Below are 21286 nucleotides of genomic sequence, written 5' to 3'. Positions count from 1 at the left end.
CAAAAGCTCAAGCCAGACAAGGATACAAGCTGTTTTTTCATGGAGCCTGTTAGCTCATTCAATTTGGTCAATTCAACTTGGCTTCAAAAAGACAAATTGCCAATCAAGTGTTAACAAACTCTGTGAGTCAAATGCAAAGACATCGGTTAACTGTAAATGTGAATAGAATTCCTTACATAAAATACAGGCTTTTATAAATGTTATCTGCCCATAATTGGCTAAACAGACAAGACAAACTAGCCTTTCACTAGTTTGTCTGCTTAATAGACTTTGTGCTTCAACTTTCTTAACTGATTCAGAAGAATGGCAATGAATTTATATCCCAGTGAATTTATGGAACTGGCTCACGTACTTAACTAGCATAAAGAGAATATGACCTCATGAAAATAAGACATGCTGTTGTCATCAGTAAAACAAGTTTACTGGAGCAGTTTTCAGGGCTACCATACATAAAAACGGGTACCATGGGTGGAGTGACTACAGGAAGCTTTTTCAAAGAAGAACTATGCTTTAAATGATTCTTTGAATTAAAAAGAGGAAAGAGGGATTTCTTGATGCTTGGATTCTCCCCGTTGGTGGAATCTGTCTGCAATATAAGATACAAATAAACTAATTGCAAAAAAAAAAAAAAAAGTGCTTATTGAAACTACTAGCCCTTGGAAGCCCTCAAATTGCTAAATATTAACAGTCACTGAAAGAATCTCGGTGCTGTGCATCTATAGAGGTTCTGTGCCAATTCTCACCTGGACGTGAAGATGTCAATAATGCAAATTCAAGACAAGCACAAACTTCTTCCAAGTATATAATGTGAGATCATGATCAATACCTCTAGTAGGAATGCCGAGAGACCTAGACACACCTACTCACATTAAGCTTATTACACATTAAATAATTTTTACTATCAGAAATATTGTTACAAAGAATTGTGTTAAAGAGCTACTGATAAACTTCAATCTTCTCCTAATTGCTAGAGAGGACTTCAGCAAGTAAAAAATCTACCATGTAATTTGCCTATTAGAAGAAAAAAAATCCCAACATACTGGAAACCCTTTCAAATTTGGTCAACTTTTAAGCCTGAAAACATCACTAGGAAGAGGTATTGATCACTGTGGTGGGATACTAATGTTGAATAAGAGGCCTTATTCTGTACTGCTAGAAATATTTACCCAATGGAAAACATTTAGCACAATTCAGAATACTGGTTTTCAAAGGGAAGAAACAGAAATTTCAATATTTAATTGGAAGCATCATCACAAGTTGAGATACTAACTAACTAGGATACAATTACCAAGTTGGCAAAGTCACCATATGCTCTGAGGACTTATGTAACTCTAGATATGTAACCGAAGCCAGATTTCCCAAGGGAGCTTCCAGATTTGCTTGAGTCGAAGCAGGCACCTTTACAATACAGATTTTTTTTTTTTGGGCAACACTTTTCCCTGATTTGGATATCTCAATTATCAGAGAATTAGAATGTACATGAAGGTATTCAGGTATTTAGGTAATCTTTTAAGGGTATCTGTAAAAAGAGATTTGAGTAAAACATCCCATAAATTTTCTTGTTCCAATGACAGGAACCCTGAGGAAGAGTTTAACTTGCATCGCTAAAGAGGCCAGAGGAGAGCTCCTAGAGACTCTCCACAGAGGCAGGTCCACGGTATAAACTGAGCCTGGACTTGGTATTTAGGAGAACCCAGTTCTGGTTCTCCCAATTGATTACATGATTTTTGGGCTTCGAAGCAAGCCCATGACTTGCTTGGGCTCAGTTCCTATACTAGTGAATAAAAAAATTCAACTAGATTTAGGATCCACCTCAGCTTTAACATGTCATGAGTCTCTATGTACACTGGGCATCAGATTTTTATTCTTTTGGAATCTTATGCAAAGGCCACAATGCCTTAAATCTTTTGAAGCTTATTCTATGTAGTTTCTTTTTGCTGAGTTCTAGAAAGTGAAAAACAATTAACTGTTTAAATGCTCATTCAAAGTAGTCAGAGTTAACCCAATGTCAGGCTTAGGACTCTGAGGTTTGGAAGGCTGTACTGAGTGCTCTTTGGAAATCCCAAAGCCCTTAAATTTTATTTTTCATTTAATGAAAAGATGCAGAGGTACAAACAACTTTTGGGTTAGTAAAGATTAAGGCATTATGGCCTATGCAGAGATATTTTGCAGTTACTTTACATATCAAAAAGGAAACTTATGAAAGCCTAATAAAAAGTTTAAGTGGAAAGGATATTAGAGAATGGTTATTTTCCTTTTTACTCTAATCTATACTACTAAAATATCTAAAATTTAACTAAATTCTGAATAATAAAGTCAGTCAACATGTATACTCCACTTGTGCCACAGTGAGCCAGGGACTTTAGGTTTAATGTTGCTCTACAGCAAACATCAAAATCTAAATCTATATACAAAAACACCTTCAATTCCTTAATCTTTCCTACTTCCTACCACTTAATCACCCCACAATGCCAGGAGACCTGTGGTTTAGAACAAAAACCACAAAATAAAAATAACAGTGGTCAGGAGGTAGCCAAACTTTAATGTTCATGATAGAGAAACATGTTCTACAGACAATGATAAAAGTTTTATTAACACTTTAAACATTTTAAGTATTCCTAGGTTAAATCAGGTCTATTTGTTCACCCAGTCTAAGTAACAAATGTAGTAGTATCTGACTGAGTGGCATTTTGATTTGACATTTTAAAAGTAAGCTTCAGTTAAAAATATGGGCAGTTTTTTTAATGAATACTTCAGAAATATTATGCAGCCATTAGGATTCAAGATAATAAAGTATTTGTAGTAACATACATATTCTGTGCATGTAGATATAGATAGATAAACTGTTAAAAGCCAGAATACAAAATTGTACTAAAAGGATTGCTCTAATTTAAAACTTAAAACAAAACAAAACAAAACAAAACAAACCCCACACCTAGTTTCCACAAGCATATGTATAGGTTAAACAGCTAGAGGGAAATATACCAAAATCCTAATACTAGTTGTGGTAGGGTATTAAGATTTAAAACGATCTTTTTCTTTTTCTCAAATTTTCTATAATGAACTCACATTTATTTTATAAGGAAATACATAAATTTAACAAGCAAGCAAGTGAAAGAATGTTCTAGAAAGATAATATAGGAAGGTATTTGCTAACATTTCTAGAACATCTGTGCGATAAAAATGCTTACTTCAGGTTATTTATACACATTGCTATGAACATCTATCTAATCTAACTTCCCATTGAGTCATAATTCTATAATTTTCGTAATAGAAAGGGCCTCAGAAACACTGGGTCTAATCTACTAAACTTACAGATGAAATCAATGAAATCCATCTGAATAGGCCGTTTTGATTATGTCTTTTCCCTCTTCAAATAAAAGAGAATAAATTATGTATGAAGTAAAACTAGAACCAAAACCATTCAAAATGGCTAACTAGGCCAGGCACAGTGGCTCACACCTAGCACTTTGGGAGGCCTAAGTGGGCTGATTGCTTGAGCTCAGGAGTTCAAGACCAGCCTGGGCAACATGGTGAAACCCTGTCTCTATAAGAAATACAAAAAATTAGCTGGGCGTGATGGCTTGCACTCAGTTATTTGGGAGGCTGAGGTGGGAGATCACTTGAGCCCAGGAGGTAGAGGTTGCAGGGAGCCGAGATCACGCCACTGCACTCCAGCCTGGGCAACAGAGTGAGACCCTGTCTCTATAAATAAATAAATAAATAAAAACAGCTAACTCTACCTTATTTAGCCTTGAAGTTGTCATAAAGAAAAAGGGGATGCAGCCTCATCTAGGGGAAGAACTACTCCTGCTGCTGTCCTACAGGCCGGGTTTCCCCAAGGTTCTCACATCACTAAACCAGCAGGATCCCCGCTTGGGTGGTTCAGTGAAGTGATGTGAACAGTCCCATGGAGCCAGCTCTTTGTTCAGCCAGAGGGCTCCCAGGAGATAAGGTGCATTCCAGCCCACAGCGCAATCAAAAGGCAAACATATTTTCCTTCTAACGCAAGCCCTAAAATCCCAGATACGATCTTTGTGACTATACAACTCTGAAACACACCTGTCAACGTAGGAATTCTATAACCAGCCAGGAGAGAATAAGGAATGATGGTTATTTACAAATTTCAAGATTTAAAAGTAAACCAAAACCCATTTCCTAAGTTTTTGCATATCTTTAAACCCCCAGAGAGAAACAAATCCTGTGTCTTCAAAGTTTTTACGTGAATATAAACCCACATAGATAAGAAGTACACTGAGAAAGGCTTAAAGTGTTCTCTCTCATCCAAATTAAATTTCTTCTATTCCTGGAGATTCTGTTGAATGTCGAAAAGGTTCTGTTGAGAGGATAGTTGTATAGAATTTCAGAAAGAGACATAATACAGTGCATAAATGTCAAGTCTCAATAAGAAAACAATCAACTTTGATTGCCAAGTGCAAAGTGTAAAGTATCCATTGAATAATGCAGAAACATGTTATTATATATATAAATTGGCCATCTACTTACTGTTTGAGATTTCTTCTTTTTCTTTTTCATTGACCTGAAAAATCCTTGCTTCTCTTTTTCCTTGAGTTGCTCTGAATGACTAATATTTTCAGGACTTTTCCTAAATGAGAAGACATTTTTATCATATTGATTTTTCAATCATTTTCTTGCCATTGTGTGACAAATACAAGAAAGACTGAAAATGCATGACACTAGGTTCAAATAGCCAGGAAGAATCAAACACTTGGATAAAGAGCCTCTAAAAAAGCACAGGAGGAACTGAATTTAATCAACCATGGTTAGTGATTATCCTCTGGCACAGGCTCACTCAAAACAGCAATTTGAGCATTATATGACCTATAACTGTTGCTGCAAGACCATTTTCATGCTGTTGAAGACCTCAGAGTTTGAGATTATTAAAAGTACACAGCTTAAAGGATGGCTTTTCTATAACTCTACAAGGGAAAGAGCAAAACATTTTCAACACCTACCTTCATTTTTCTATTTACCTTTTAAAAACCAGCTCGACACGTTTATTATTAGAGACTTGTCAAGATACTGAACATAAAGATCAATACTGCTATAAAAGCATCTTGAATAAAAGTAAAAATTTGCCAGAAACTGGAAATATCCTACTTATTAAACCTTTCATCTACTTATTAAAACTAAATAAAAATAGTTAAGAAAAAAACGCAGGGATAGGTGCAGTGGCTCACGCCTGTAATCCTAGCACTTTGGGAGGCTGGAGCAGGATCGCTTGAGGTCAGGAGTTTTAGACCAGTCTGGGCAACATAGCAAGACCACGTTTCTTTAAAAAAAAAAAAAAAGGCTCTCATGGGGGGCAAAAAAACTTCTAACTGAAAATACTGACATTAAGCTTGATACCACTGACACCACCAGTATTTTGATAAAATTGGAAGATGTTAAAAGAATAAAATAACTAATATTAAAATTCAGAATGATACATTTATAATTTTGAAAGCCAGAAAACTTCAGACATGATGAAACGGGTAACTGCTGAAAAGTTAAGAGTCTTTATTTTTATTTATTTATTTTTGAGACAGTGTCTCGCTCTGTTGCCCAGGCTGGAGTGCAATGGTGCGATTTTGGCTCACTGCAACCTCCACCTACTGGGTTCAAGCGATTCTCCTGCCTCAGCCTCCCAAGTAGCTGGAATTATAGGCATGCACCACCAGGCCTGGCTAATTTTTTTATTTTCAGTAGAAACAGGGTTTCACCGTGTTACCCAGGCTGGTCTTGAACTCCTGACCTCAAGTGATCTGTCCACCTCAGCCTCCCAAAGTGCTGGAATTACAGGTGTGAGCCACCGCGACCAGTCAAAAGAGTCTTTAAATGCAGTGTTGTACTGTTGGGAAAAACATCTAATCCCAATGACAGACTGGGCCTAGGCCCTGGGAATTTGGTAAAAGTTTCTTGCGACAAGTTCTTTTGCAATTAAGGAGACGAAACCCTCTTGCATGGGGCTTAAAGATAGATTGCCCTAAGCTGAACTCCAAGACACAGCATTCAGTCACTTGCCATTGGTAAGGAACACTGGAGAAGAGTGGCGTTTGCTGGAATCACAAAAGCATGACTCTGGGAAAAGAGCCTCAGAGAGCATCTAGTAGAACTGGCAATACTATTTTTAACATTCTGTAACTTCTAGAGGTTAAAGAATTATATGTTTATGAAATAGCTATGTACTTCCACAATACTATCTGCAAAAACACAACCTAGAAGCACAACAGGATATTCAGATTAATGGGTAGAAGTTTTTACCAATCAGAATGAAAGTCTAACAAAATACCACAGGTGTGTTGAGGGTAAAAGTGCTTTCTGCCAATCTAGTAAATTTTTAAGGAAGACATATTCATCATGACTGCGATCTCAGAATGTGAATGGGTGTTACTGTAAGAATATTAATGCTGGCACAAGAGGAAATGAAGGCTTGAGACACCAGTCCTAGGAGGAAGTCCTAAGAGGATTTTGCATGGTAAGAGGAGAATCTATCCAGGATGAAACAGCGAATAAGATGAAAGTGAGAAGGGAAGGGTAATAAAAGGAAAGCTCGATGTCTGCAGTTTGCATGATACATTGTTGGGTCCCCAGGACACAGGGAAGATGGGCCAAAGACCCTCTGCAGGGGCTCTTCAAGAGGCACTGGATAAACCACAGCTCAGGTGGGGATAGAGGAATGATTGGGACATTTTCAAAGATCCAAGCAGAGAAAGATCCAAGCAGAGAAAGATCCCAGAGGTCAAAATAAAAAAAAAAGAAATAAATTACCCTTGAACTGGTGGATGAAAACTAGGAGTGAAGTGTGTGTTTGCATCACCAAAGACAGACAGAAGGAAGTCAGAGAGGAAAAACAAAACAAGGGAGAAGCTATGCAGAAACATACATACCCAAAGAATTAACACAGAAAGGGAAGGGAGAAAAGGCTGACAGAGTGACTCAGAGACAGATGGAAAGAGGCTGGCTGGAACAAAGGCACTTGAAAAGCTGTGCTGTATAAAGGAATGGAGAATGAGTTATACATTGACAGCTGGAACTGAGCCCTATGGGTAAGCGTGTGGTTGGTCATTTCCCTCATTTGTGCATTCTGGCCCCTGTGATTCCACATGGAAGACAGCAGCTTCGTGCTGAGTGGGGTAAAAAGGAGCAGCACAGAAGAAGGGTAAGTGGGGGGTTCACATCAATCTCAGAGACAGAAGCTTTGAGAAGGACTACTCATCCAGTCACCTCGCACCTTCTCCAAAGCAGCAGTTGGGACCAAAACAGTATGGGAGGAGGGCAATGAGACAAGGGGTAAGCAGGCACACAGGCATGGGACTCTAACGTTAACATGACAGCTCTAACATGACAGCTATTTCCATAAGGGTCCAAGAGGAGACACAATTCCAAAGACTCACCTAAAGAAAGGAAGGAATTAAAATCCAATGAATCACTCAACCAATATTCAGCGAGTACTTTATACATGTCAGGCCCTGTGTTAGGTGTTGAAGAAACAGAGAAAAATAAAAGAACGAATCTGATTTCACTCAAGCTGCTCACAGACTCTTGTTGGGGGTAGGGGACAGGTTTGACAGCTAGGGAATGGGGCAGGGGGGCATCACGGTCAGGCTTATGGGACTTCAGTATAATCCCTCTGAGAGCAGCATGGAAAGTGAGATGAAGCGGCGAGGAACATTACTCTGACACTTTCCCTGCCATCTCCCCTCTCCTGGCAATGTGACGAGCGTGGTTAGCTAATGTGTGAGAAGAGAGAGTCAGTGAATAATTCTACAGGAGTAACTCTGCAAGCTACGATGACAAGCACTAATGGATACCAATATATTCATAACCTTATGAGAAAAAGGCAGCTGGGGTTGTGCAAGTTACAGCAATTCTTCATTTAACTAGTGAGATTTCTTCTTTTTTTTTTTTTTTTCCAGACAGAGTTTCACTCTTGTTGCCCAGGCTGGAGTGCAATGGCGTAAGCGATTCTCCTGCCTCAGGCTCCTGAGTAGCTGGGATTACAGGCATGTGCCACCATGCCTGGCTAATTTTGTATTTTTAATAGAGACAGGGTTTCTCCATGTTGGTCAAGCTGGTCTCGAACTCCCGACCTCAGGTGATCCGCCCGCCTTGGCCTCCCAAAGTGCTGGGATTACAGGAGTGAGCCACCGTGCGTGACCAACTAGTGGGATTTCTAAGTAATTTGGTTTACTCTTTAAACATCAATTTTTAACCCAATTGACAGCAGTCTTTCAAAACATATTTATACAGTTTGTCTTTTAAAGCAAAGTGAAGCTGCCTGTTTTATAAACACACACTTCATAGAGATCTATGATAGGCATGATTTTCCCACCTGCTTCTCTCCATAACTATTGCCTGGATCCTTTACCCTCTGCACCCGGTAGTACCACCTCGAACTATTTCTTGCCCTGACAATCTCAGTGCCGCCTGTCAGAACTGAGCATAAATGAAGAACAGAGTCCAAATGAGGGTGGGGGTGTTATCCTATTAGTAAAGATGATTAATCCCACCATATTAACTCTATTTTGCTTGTTCTGAGATATTTTGGCTATCTCCTGATTCTTAAGTAGGTTCTACATAACTGAGATGGCCAGAATAACAGCTCTGGATATCATACTGCAATATCTATTTACTGCTTTAAAATATAACATAGTAGCTTGACTTTTCCATTGCAAGAAAGGGGTACACTGTACAAATATTCTCTTCCCGAAGTAAATCTGAAGTACTACTATCAAGGAAAAACAGACTGACCTTAGGTAAGAGATAATTTAGGAATAGCAATTCACGGCCAGGCACAGTGGCTCATGCTTGCAATTCTAGGACTTTGGGAGGCTGAGGCAGGCAGATCACTTGAGTTCAGGAGTTAAGAGTCCAGCCTGGGCAGCATAGTGAGACCCCGTGTTTACAAAAGATACAAAAATTAGCCAGGCATGGTGGCGTGCACCCACAGTCTGGGCTACTCAGGAGGCTGAGGTAGGAGGATGGTTTGAGCCCAGGAAGCGGAGGTTGCAGTGAGCCAAGATTGTGCCACCGCAATTCAGCCTGGGCAACAGAGCCAGACCCTGTCTCCACCCCCTCGCAACAAAGAAAAGCAATTCACTATATTATCATAACAAGGCTCTTTGATGTTTTTTGTAAGTCACTAAATGTGCATTTCTCTCAAATATGAAGAATCTGATGAACCAATTTGAGAGCTTATTCAAGAAAAAAAATCAAGATGAGTCAAGTTGAACTAATGACAGACTAAGTGAGATGCGATGCAGGAAGGAAATATGTCATAGCAGCATTATCAGGAAGAGTAACAGAAACAAATGGACAGAGCCAGTTCATCACTGGCAATTCTGGAACTCTTAAGTCTCCTAACAGCAATATTAGAATAAGGATGACCTGATGAAGCCTCAACTAAAGTTCAACATCCCAATTGAGCCTCTCATTCTTTTTAAAATAACTCTTTTCAGGTTTCTATACATATCCACGCGTAAAACAAGTTCTACTTAAACTGATTATCAAAAGACAGAAACAATACATTACTAACACTGTCTATCCCAAATTTGGATTTAATTTTGATCTGACCTAATTTTCACAGGACTAAGGTAATCTGTAATTGATACTCTTTTAAATCATCACTTCATTATGTAATAACCAAGAGAACCCAATTCCTTCTGTACTTCTGTATTCTCACCATTTAGACAATTTTGTCATGACTTGTCAAAGCCACACCAGAAAATGGTCAACACTGGTAAGTAAAGTTGTATCTGTGTTCTTATGTTAATTCACAGATCTTTTCTATATACTAAGGAGCTTAAAACAGTCACATGGAGAAAGAACACCAAAGTTTATCATCAAAGTGGAGGGGAAACACCTGGTGCTGAAGTTAGATGACAACGATAGTAATTGCAGTCACTAACATTAATGAATGCTTACGGAGCCAGGCATTGTTCTAGGTGCTTTTAATGTATTGCCTCATTTAATTATCACATGAACCCTATGAGGGAGGTGCCATTCTTAGACTTATTTTACACATGAGGAAACCAAGGGACAAATAGACACAGTCCCCTGATTGATAGACAGTTGCCATCAATCAAGATATCCTATTTCCAGAGTCTAAACTCTTAGTCACGAATGTTAAGACTGTCATTTTATAAATAGGCAATGGATGCAAATTGTGCTTATACAGCAAAAGCGTATTTATAGCTTTTAAAAAGTCATTTTTTTATATTGTTTTAAGAATAATTAAGTAATTTTCACTATAGGGCACAATAACACCAAAACCTTGATGTAACTTTGTCAACAGGGTCCAAATTGTGACATCACATGGAGTCAGGAGTACTGACATAAGGCCCTTCTGTTACTTCTGGCAACAAACACCAGAGAGGGACTCTATGACAGACTGGTCTTATTCCAAATCCAGTGTCTTACAGTGATGTCCCATTTTATGCTCTTGGTAGAGAACTGAGTAAAGTTCTATGAAGTACATACAACACTCTTCACATTTAGATCCTGGAGAGTCTTTCAGGGTAGTTGAGAAGTCTACATTATCATTTTTCTTAAAGTCCCTACTCCTCAGACAGATTCGCCAATGGAACTTGGTAACATTGTAATTCTCTCCCTAAATATTTATTAGATATGACACAAAAAAGATAAAAGAATAAGAAAAGTTGCCACATCATTTGTGCCTTTTACTACCATTATGCTTTTATGGTAGCATAAAGGACTGTTCCCCTATTTCTTTTTACCCTGAATGACAGACAGGTAGCACAGAGTTAACAACCATGAGCTTTGGAGTCGGAGCCCATTTAAGTTTGAATCCTGGCTCCCTTCTCCATGTTACTGGCTGTCCAGCACCGGGCCAGTTCCTCGACTTTTCCAAGCTTCAGTGTCCCTGCCTCTAGCATGGAAGCAGTGCGACTATGAGAACTGACTGGAACGATGCATGTCAAATGCTAAGCAAAGTGTACCTGGTTCAGTGTCAACAAAAAGAGACCGCAAAAGTCATCATTCATGTCAGAACACAGTGGAAAGCGTATCAGGTATTTAATAATCCAGGAGATTTTTCTTCCCTTACATGATATTTAATATAAATGCCAAACTGGAAAAAAGTTACCAATAATGAAAAATCACATTTTCCTTATTCAATAATTTATCTAGAGAAAAAAAGGCCTAGCAGGAGAAAGAACACTAAAAAGCTCATCAAGAATTTATTTCAACTCTTAAATCTAGAATTAAAAAAAGGAAGAGTAAAAACAAACCAAAATGCTCACCATGGATCGAATGCTGGTTGTCTTTTTGAGTGGTTGGTTCCAGAACTGCTCTCTGATGGTAGAGAAGAAACTCTAGTTGACACATTATTTTCATGGAAGGAATTGTCTGGACGTGGAGATGGCACTGAATAAAGAAAAAGTAAGTCACTGATGGACTTTTTTTTTCTTTTAGACAGGGTCTCGCTCTGTCACCCAGGCTGGAGTGCAGTGGCGTGATCTCGGCTCAGTGCAGCCTTGACCTCCCAGGCTCAAGCAATCCTCCTGCCTGAGCCTCCCGAAGTGATGAGATTACAGACATGAACCACCGCACACAGCTGATGTACTCTTTTGGTCAAAGCAGTTTTCACATTATCCTACTGCATTTTCTCTAACACAAATAAAACAAACAAACAAACATACAAAAATCCTCATCAGCCCTTCACATAACTTTTGTGTTTCCTGAGGGTGAAGGCATTCTAGGGAACCATGTCCGTCCATCCACTGCTTATGACACTAATTTGCAAGGGTTAATTAACACCAGGTAATATGTATTGAAAATGGTAAACTGACCTGCCAGCTGATAAAGTGAAGAACATTATATTTTCTTTCTCCACTTTTTTTTTTTTTTTTTAAAATAAGAGACTGTTATCCACGCTGGAGTGCAGTGGCACGATCATGGTTCACTGCAAACTCCACCTCCCAGGCTCAGGTGATCCTTCCACCTTAGCCTCCTGGGTAGCTGGGACCACAGGTGCATACCACCACACCTGGCTAATGTTTTGTAGAGACAAGGTTTCACCATGTTGCCCAGGCTGGTCTCAAACTCTTGAGCTCAAGTGATCTGCACACCTTGGCCTCCCAAAGTGCTGGGATTATAGACGTGAACCACTGCGCCCGGCCAGGGTATTTTCAAGTGTGAATCTCATAGCCCCTACCACCATTCCCCGCCACCGTTTTGGCATTCTTTGAAGTTAAAGCTTTCTTATCATAGACCAACAATGTAAAATCTATTCTTAGTTTGAAGTAATTAATATGTGTGCTGAAACAGACAAACTACAGTTTAAGCCTTGACACTTGGGAGGTAGTATTACTCATGCTTTTAAACTAAATTACACAGAAATTTAGCTATTTCTACAAAAATATTATTTTTCTCTAAATTCTAAATGAACAGAAAAAGGTAAAATATAACATATGTGAATATATACTTTTCTGCTTTTGGGGGGATAGTTATTAACTTTTTCTGTCAATTTCTAAGAATGGTTATAATAAAAATATACTGGAAATTTCACCACAAAAGGAATATACAGACTGTATATCAAGATAAATGACACAATTTCACTTGACTCTTGACCAGTAGGAATGAAAATGGGAAGCATTCTGGAAAGAAACATCTGTTATTTCAATGATACCACCAAATCTTCCTCTAGGACTTAGTAGTATCATTGAAATGACAGATATCTCCAGATGTTTCATCTAGTTAAATATTTTTCTTCTATATCTGAAATTTTAAAAATTAAAACATTCTACCTGCCAAGCTCTCACTACCCTCTCTACTAATGAGGTAGACATATGAAGTATTTCTCTGAATTAACCAATTTATTTTTTTTGCATCAAAATAAAACCATGTTTCCAGAGGTCAAAGACGAATTAATTTAAATCTCCATTAGCATTTTATATTAATGCATATTCTCCAGACATCTATAGAAATAATACACCTACGGTACATTTTGGAGGTAATGCTTCGGTGATAGAAGAAAAGGCTTTTTTGCACATGTGTGCTATAATATTTTAATTAAATTAAATCTGAATTAAAAGTTTAGTCCCATAAAATTCTAAAGTGTAATCATGGTATCAGAAAAAAATGCATTAAATGGCATATTCAATCAATGCCTTATGCTTTTCCAAAGGTTGGACTGGAAGGGAAGGAACAGTGTAGCCTCATCATTAAATATACATTTAGTCCTAAATAACACTTCTGTGCATTTATTTAGCTGGAGTTCCCAATTAAAATGACTAAGCAGTTCTCCATGCCCCCAACTCAAATCCTGCCCCTTTCCAACTATCCTCTCAAAACAACAGAAATAGTGGGAAGTCAGGCAATGTGGGCATAGGAGGCTTTAGAAAGCTGTGGTGACTCTTGAAGGCTTTACAGGCCTCCTGATCCCAGGCCTTGTTCTTGGCCCTGTGGGCTTGCTGTCCATTTTCTCCACCAGGGTGTTGGAATGCCCAAGGGCTTTACAATCTATTATTGCATAGTTACTAAAAGGGATGTCCTTTGTCATTCAATGTCCCCTAAGTTCGTACAACCCCAAAAGCATCTGTTTTAGTCGTCTGTTAAATAACAAAGTACATTTTAGGCTGTGCAAGTACACTTGAAATTTTTCTTTAATTCAGTCGACAAATATTTATGAAACTGTGCGAGGCAGTGTACTAGTCAATGAGAATAAAGAGAAGAGAAGATGAAGAGAACTGAGTGTCTCTGAGGGGCTCACAACCTTGTGAGAGAGAACTGCAGACAAAGAATCAGTGCAACGTGGTCAGTGTTACATCAGAGTTACAGACAAGGTGTGACAGACAGAACGGAGAAGACGTTTCACTCCATCTGGAACAAACTGTGGGAAGATATTATACTGAAGAGGACCTTAAAGAAAGGGACAGAGACAAGCTGCTCCAGCAGGAGGAAGAGTACATTACAGGCCAGAGGAGGGCACAGCCTGTGCAGTCCCATAGGCTGGGTACCAGAGAGACCGGGGGGTGGGGGAGAAAGTGGCTGGAGAGGATGGCAAGGGCCAGACCATGGGAAGTCTGGAATGACATCCTAGAGAATTCAAATTTTGTCCTGATGCCAATGGGAAGCCACCAAATGACTCTCAATAGGTAAGCGATAGGGGATTAGGGTAGGGTGGGGAGGGGTGGACAATGGGATGCCTTACTCTATTTTCTTCCCCCTTGTAGCACTTAGTATCTTTTACTGTTCTATATAATTATTATGTTTAGTGTCCATCCCTCCTCCCGAGGAAGTGAGTTCCGTGACGGTGGAGATCTCTGGCTGTCTTGTTCACCAACAAGTTCTAAGCCAGAACAGTGCCAGACACACAGGTAACATCAATAAGTATGTTATGGCTTGACAGAAAGAAATGAGTGGTATGGTCAGAACACAGCTTCAGAAGGATTGCTCCAGTCACTATATTGATGGGTACCTTGGAGATAGGGAGACCAGTTAAGAGGCTACTCAAGCCCAATTCAGAAGCCAGGAGGGCCTGACTTAGCAGGAGCAGAGGCAGGGAGAACCGCTGGAAGGCAACAGTGTAGGTGAGAAGGCCGCTGGCCTGAGTCGGTGAAAGCAGTGTGCACATAAAGCGAGAGAGGGAGGAGAGGGGAACCTGGTGAACGCCGGGGGTGGGCTTACCTCTGTAAAAGCTACCAACTCTCCTTGGCACAGGATCATTGTACAGATGTCTATTTTCTTTGGGGGCTGTGCCATCATCAGAGTGTGGGTCATGATACACTCCACCCTGAGGCAGGAAAGAAATTTATAAAAGTTAAGCCACACATTGATGACAATATTGCCTATGACTTTTTTCTTGAGACAGAGTCTCACTCTGTTGCCCAGGCTATAGTGCAGTAGTGCAATCATGGCTTACTGCAGTCTTGACTGCCCCAGTTCAAGCAATCCTCCTGCCTCAGCTTCCCGAGTAGCTGGGACTACAGGCACACACTGCTACACCCAGCTAATTTTTTAAACTTTCCGTAGAGATGCGGTCTTGTTATGCTGCCCTGGCTGGTCTTGAACTCCTGGACACAAGCAATCCTCCCACCTCAGCCTCCCCAAGTGCTGGGATTACATGTGTGAGCCAACTGGCCCAAATTTAGAACCTAATCAGTCTATAATTGACTTAATGATCTTTTTGAAAGAAAATTCAGAATTATGCCACAAGGAAAACTACTTACTTTATACGCCACTTCAACTTATTTGTGGGAGATTGGATATTAATACATTTTAAAAGCTAGGCAGTAATGATGTTGAACAAATAATGTTTACAGGCATATTTTATTGTGACATACCTCAGACTTCTGGCGTGTATGGAAGGAAGAGGTGCCTTCTCTGGTGGTCTCTTTGACCGACGATCTTGCCACAGTCATCTCTGGAGGGAGCTGTTCTCCAGGCTGGAAGTAAAATTTAAAAGGATTTATAAGAGCATCCTGTTCCTAGGGATGGAACTCATCATGGTCTTTATTTGGTATAACTAGGACCATAACCAGCTAAAATAAAAAATGTTATTTGGCTAAAATACAAATAGTCCCATAAAAGTGAATAATCTGATGAATGTAATATAAGTCAAATTTCACACAGATGGAAAGTAAAATTCTCATTAATGTTAAGGCAAGCAGAGAACAGATTATTCTGAAAATAGTTCAATTAATTACAAAAAACAAAAAAAAATTACCCTTCTAATATCTAGACAGTCATGGTTCTGAGCAGCCCTCTGATTAGGAATTCTATTAGTTTATCTGAAATTTCTCTAGCAGATTTTAAGTCTGAGTTCTCCAAAATGAACTGTGCAGTTCCAAAAGTATTTTTCATGCAGGACTTATATGGCAAAGTCAGACGAAAATAAATGATTTTTGAATATATCAAGGAATAGAATAAGTCCTTTTAATAATTTTTGTGTTAAAATCCTCTAACTACTATAGTTTATATGCTTAAATTCTTATCTTAATCTTCTCTAGGATAACAGCACTTATATTTCATGTATTTTCTAAAGCCAAATGATGATAGTGCTCATCTCCAAAGACATACCACTGTCTTTTTCTCTCAAGGAAGTGAGTCACAAGCTAAGAACAGTACTCGGTCCACAATGGTGTTCACTGAGGGGGAAAAAACAGCATTTTCTATCATCAGAAAAAAAGATTAAGGAAGAAAATTACCAAGTCATTAGAAGGAGTTCGCTGCATTGTATATCTTTATATTATGCACAGAAAAGGGCATTACCTTAAGCCTATGCGATATATCAAAAACATTTTATTTAAGATTTAAAATATGATTATTTTTCTCCCTCTCATTCCCCAAATGTACTCTGAGGATTCTGGGCAGGAATTCATCCAACGTAGCCTTCCTTCTATTTTGTGAAAATGTCTCATTTGACTTTTACCACCTGTACTTTTTTTTTTTTTTTTTTTGAGACGGAGTCTCGCTCTGTCACCCAGGCTGGAGTGCTGTGGCCGGATCTCAGCTCACTGCAAGCTCCGCCTCCCGGGTTCACGCCATTCTCCTGCCTCAGCCTCCTGAGTAGCTGGGACTACAGGCGCCCGCCACCTCACCCGGCTAGTTTTTTGTATTTTTTAGTAGAGACAGGGTTTCACCGTGTTAGCCAGGATGGTCTCGATCTCCTGACCTCGTGATCCGCCCGTCTCGGCCTCCCAAAGTGCTGGGATTACAGGCTTGAGCCACCGCGCCCGGCCACCACCTGTACTTTTTACAAAGGCCTCTACAAAAATTATTTTAAGAAAACAAATTATTAACATCTAATATAAACTCAGTAAGAGTCTCTGTGCTTTTGAGGGTGGCCCAATACTTTGCATGGGAGTGATTCCTAGGATTCACTCAACAGCTTAAGTTACTTTTCCAGCCTTCTGGTACCTTTGTGCTTTTAAACTTGTACTTTCTTGTAGCTGGGCACTGTACCTCCTGAACTGGCTTTTGCAGTCCGTAACAGATCTGTGCTTAGCCCACAGTAACTGTTTTTAATTCGCTTATGACCACCATGTTCACACAAATTCTTTTCCTGGAATTCTCAGAGAGCAATTACTTTTTCTAATTTAAAAAGCTATTTGTTTTTCTGATTTCTTTTCCATTTTATACCATGCTGAATGCTAGCACACTTTACCCAATTTTCCCTTCCATCTCTCCTCTACGGGAAGCTGCCAGGAGATCTTTCTAGGCTCTGGATGCTTTCTCCTGATAGCGTCTCCTCAGGGCTCCTCTGACCATTCCTCTGACTCCACTTCCAGCCTCCGCAAATGGGCACCTCTTGCTTTCTCCTTTCACCTGGGTGCCAGACCATCTCTTTAGCCTCTTAGAGCACACTACTGCTTAGAAGCCAACGTCACTTCAAATTCAACGTGTCAGCAAGACACAAGTGGCAAGCAGTTGGCCTCAGCACCTGAAGCCTGCCTCATAATCCCAGCTCCATCCTGAACTAGTTGGATAAACTTGGAACAACTCACCCAACTACTCTGAGCTTCGACCTGCTCATCTGTGAAATGAAGGGGTTGAATTAGGTGACTTCAAAACTACTCTCTTTCACTCCAAACAGGAGGTCCTAGAAAAGAAACCATGAAGTCTTCCTTTTTCCTGTATTCAGTCCTTCAAATCACAAATCCTGTTGTTTTTACTTTTGAGGAGTAGAAGATCCACTCTGTTTCCCACTGGCACTAACTTAATCCCAAACATATTCTCTTCACCTCGTGCTTGAATTATTGCAAAAGCCACTCCAAATTTTGCATTTTTCACTCCAGCAAAGTGGAACAAGTTGCAATGCCCAAAGCACACCATGCTGTGTAACATCTGTTACCTTCCTTCTCCTTCCAATGCTCTTTTCTTCCCTCTTTCCTGAGGTCACTGTCACTTTCTTCCCAACCTTCCTGGAAGTCTCTGCTCAGGTGCCACCTGTTCTAGGAGCTCCCACAACTCACAATTTGGACTGTCTCGCTCCCTTGGCACACTGGCATGCCTCTAGCACAGCAGCCAGAATGTAACCTCACAGTAGTGGAACAACCTAACTGTTGACAAGTGTCCCCTGCCAGCTCACACACTTGAGACAACAGGGACCCTATTCTTTTCATCTTTCTAGCTACAGCTTTTCATGTTGCCTAGTTCATGACATGCCTGAACATATCTTTACTCTTCAGCCTATTCAAAGCTTGTCTATACATCCCAGCCCAGAGCAAGACCTTCGGTTGCCTATAAAGCCATTTTTAACTACTTCTGCTCACAATGACCTCTCTCTATTCTCAATTCCTCTTTACAGCCAGTGCCATATTGACTTTGGTCTTACTTGTTTCACTGTTATCAGGTATCACTTTATCTTCTCCAACAGCAGGTAAATTTCTCAAGTGCAAGAGCTCTCTCAAGACTCTTTTGAGTGCCTGCGAACACCCAGCATAGAAAAGGTGCTCGATGTCCAAATATCAGCCTCCACCCAGAAGCAGCAGGAATAACTAAAATTTGTTAGATACTTACTTTGTGCCAGGCACTGGGCACAGTGCTTTATAGATGAAATCATGAGAACATTATTTTTAAAACACGCTCTACTGTAAGAATGTAATCTTTTTTTTTTTTTTTTTTTTGAGACGGAGTCTCATTCTGTTGCCCAGGCTGGAGTGCAGTGGTGTGATCTCGGCTCACTGCAACCTCTGCCTCCCAGGTTCAAGCGAAGGAATGCTACTTCTTTTAAGCAGGTTAGGTCAGTTCTACAGTCTGACGATGAGTAAGATGGAGGAAGCATTATGCTAAAAATACTGTTTTAAGATTTAGAAACAATCCAAAAGACTGAAAATTAACATTTATCCTGGTATGAAGTTAAATTTATCTATAGTGGACAAATTTAAAACTTTTAAATTCAGTTAAAATATTGAGTAAGGTACTAGCAAAAGCTGTTGATTTAAGCAAATGTGGTTTGGAGAGATCAGAGAAAATACTCATGAATTCACACTGTATTTTAAGGAAAACTAAAACCTAACCCATACAGCTGATGAATTCTGTAATAAATCAAAATAGGATCCTCTCAACAAAATATTCCAGAAAGGAACATTCAAGAAAAAAAAAATTACTAAAAACAAAATTTGACTTTTCTTGAGTACTCAACAATTGATCTAAATAGATTTAAAACAAACAAACAAACAAACAAACAACAACAACAAAAAAACCGAGATTAGGCCAAGTATTGCTTCCCTAAATGCATCCTATCAAGAAAAGCACGATGTCCTGTAGTAGGGAAAATTATAGACAGACCCTCATCACATCCCTTGTACCACCTTCCCCTGAAGGGTCACCAGATTTGGTCAAGGTGCTCAACTGTACCTGGGGTGACAAGAGTTGCAGGCTGTTGGCTCTAGCTGCCATCCCTTGCCCTATGCTCAAGCTTCCATCCAAGCCTTTGGCTCTCACTTTGTCACGGGTCACATACATAGAATGCCTATGAGGACGTTGCTGGGAAGAAAAGGGGCTGGTGTAGCCCAGTCCATAAGAAAAAGATTCGTGAGGCGCAGACAGCGAATGGGAATGGCTACTGTCCATGTGCTCAGGCAGCTTCAATTCCTCCATTGTCTTAGAATGTCTGGTTGTGGTTCGACGTGAGTCCAGCGTTCCTTCATTTCGGTTATTTCTCCCAGAAGGGCTGAGCAAAGTTCTCGTGTCACTGTGTCTGGTGGGGGTTGGGCTGGTGGGAGAATTCAAGTCTAGGCAGCTAGATGGGAAGTACCTACTGGTACTGGGCTCCGCAATTTGGGCCCTGGCTTCAGAAAGGTTGCTCACAGACTTGGAGTCACTCAGTGCCCCATGGCTTTTGGCCTTGGTCCTGTAGGAGGGACTCCTAGAGGACTGGGGAATGGTGTCAATATAGCTATGCCGACTCTGCTTTTCATTGGGCTGCAGTGTCCCAGCTTTGCTTTGAGAGCTTTCCATGAATGAGTGGCGGTTCTGCTGAGATCTGCTGTTCGACTTGAGGTACTTTGTCCCTGGGCCTTCTGAAGGCTTTGGGTCAATATTAAAATCAAACTCTGTTTTTGACTTGGCTTCTTTTGGGCTAAGAAGGTGTGGTATGTTGTTGTTGGTGAGATCTTTGCTGGTAGACCCAGGCTGGCTGCTTGCTTGGTAGGTTTTGGTGTGCAATGGACTAAGACTAGCTCCAGCAAGGTTTCCATTTAGGAAGCTTTCATTGGCAGGGAGACCTTCGTCAGCCCGGGGCAGGCCTACACTCAGGTTCTGGATGTCTTTGCTGTTAGATCTGTGGTGAGACTGCAAAGCAGTACTTTTGCCGGCTTGGTTTCTATGTTAAAAACAAAAGAAGCATATCAGTTTCCCTCAATAGCTAACACACAAAAAGTATTGTTAAAAAGAAAGAACAAATACTTGAAACACCTGGAAGACTAAAAACATTAATTCTCTCAAGCAAGTGCCTTCAAATAACAAGTAACCTATCAACAGCAATTAAGTTTCTTAGACCAACTCACTCTGTAACAAAGCACTGGCCTTGATGAAATTATTCTGGCACTGCTAAATGCTCAGCTAACTTGCTGTCAAAACAGTTTCTAAATGATAATCTAGTAAAACATGCTCTCACTATGTTGGTACTCGTATGAGTGTTTGTGATAGAATGACTGCTAAGAAGAGAACTGAGCTATAAACTCTTTATAACTCTTCTGTCTGCTTGAATGTCAGAAGACAACATTTAGACTTAAAGGTTACTATGTTTCTTGAACTTCATTTTTATTTGTAAAACGTGTAGCCTGCCTCAGAGATATATACTCACAGCACATACACACAGACACCAATATCTCTTTTGCCTGCATAATCAGAGAATGAGAATTCTAGCAATGTACTTAATAAAAGAAAATGACCCTCTAAAAAGAAATGTAAACTGTCCAGTGAGGTTTGTTGGAAAACATGATGATCAATGTTTATGTCTTGGAGAAGTGGCAATTACTTGGGGCTCTTCAGATATCTCCTTGTACAGTAAACAGGAATCCTGTACTATACTCGATTACAGAGATCTGAAAGAGTTCATTTCTTTCCAAAAGACACAATTATTCTCTTTTTTATTTAACACTTCGTTATCCTAGACCGACTGAGCCCTCATTTAGGACTTAAAACTTCATTTCACACTTGGTTTAAAATACGAAATATAAATCCAGAGGAAAATCTTGTTCTCTATTTGAAGCTGAACCTGACACCATAGCAAGGCCAGTTTGTGCTACTGTAACTATTGAAAGGACCTAATTGTAGCTTGGGACAGATTAGAATGTTTAAAAATGAATGATGA

General features: G+C 39.8%; 1 protein-coding gene across 2 annotated transcripts in view; it reads right to left on the bottom strand.

Moving 5' to 3' along the window:
* CDKL5 (cyclin dependent kinase like 5) overlaps nt 1–21286 on the bottom strand; it is a 202362-nt gene that overhangs the window by 4221 nt on the left and 176855 nt on the right. For both annotated transcript variants that reach the window (XM_028842232.2, XM_077989598.1), the window contains exons 12-16: nt 19327–20293; nt 15309–15410; nt 14653–14758; nt 11265–11388; nt 4507–4606 (exon numbers count right to left, since the gene is read on the bottom strand). In XM_028842232.2, coding sequence (XP_028698065.2) covers nt 4507–4606; nt 11265–11388; nt 14653–14758; nt 15309–15410; nt 19327–20293 — 1399 coding nt within the window. The remainder of the gene's footprint in view (nt 1–4506; nt 4607–11264; nt 11389–14652; nt 14759–15308; nt 15411–19326; nt 20294–21286) is intronic.

The sequence above is a fragment of the Macaca mulatta genome, chromosome X (genome assembly GCF_049350105.2).
Source record: "Macaca mulatta isolate MMU2019108-1 chromosome X, T2T-MMU8v2.0, whole genome shotgun sequence".
NCBI classification, from domain to species: domain Eukaryota; kingdom Metazoa; phylum Chordata; class Mammalia; order Primates; family Cercopithecidae; genus Macaca; species Macaca mulatta.
This window is presented reverse-complemented; position numbering and strand designations above follow the sequence as displayed.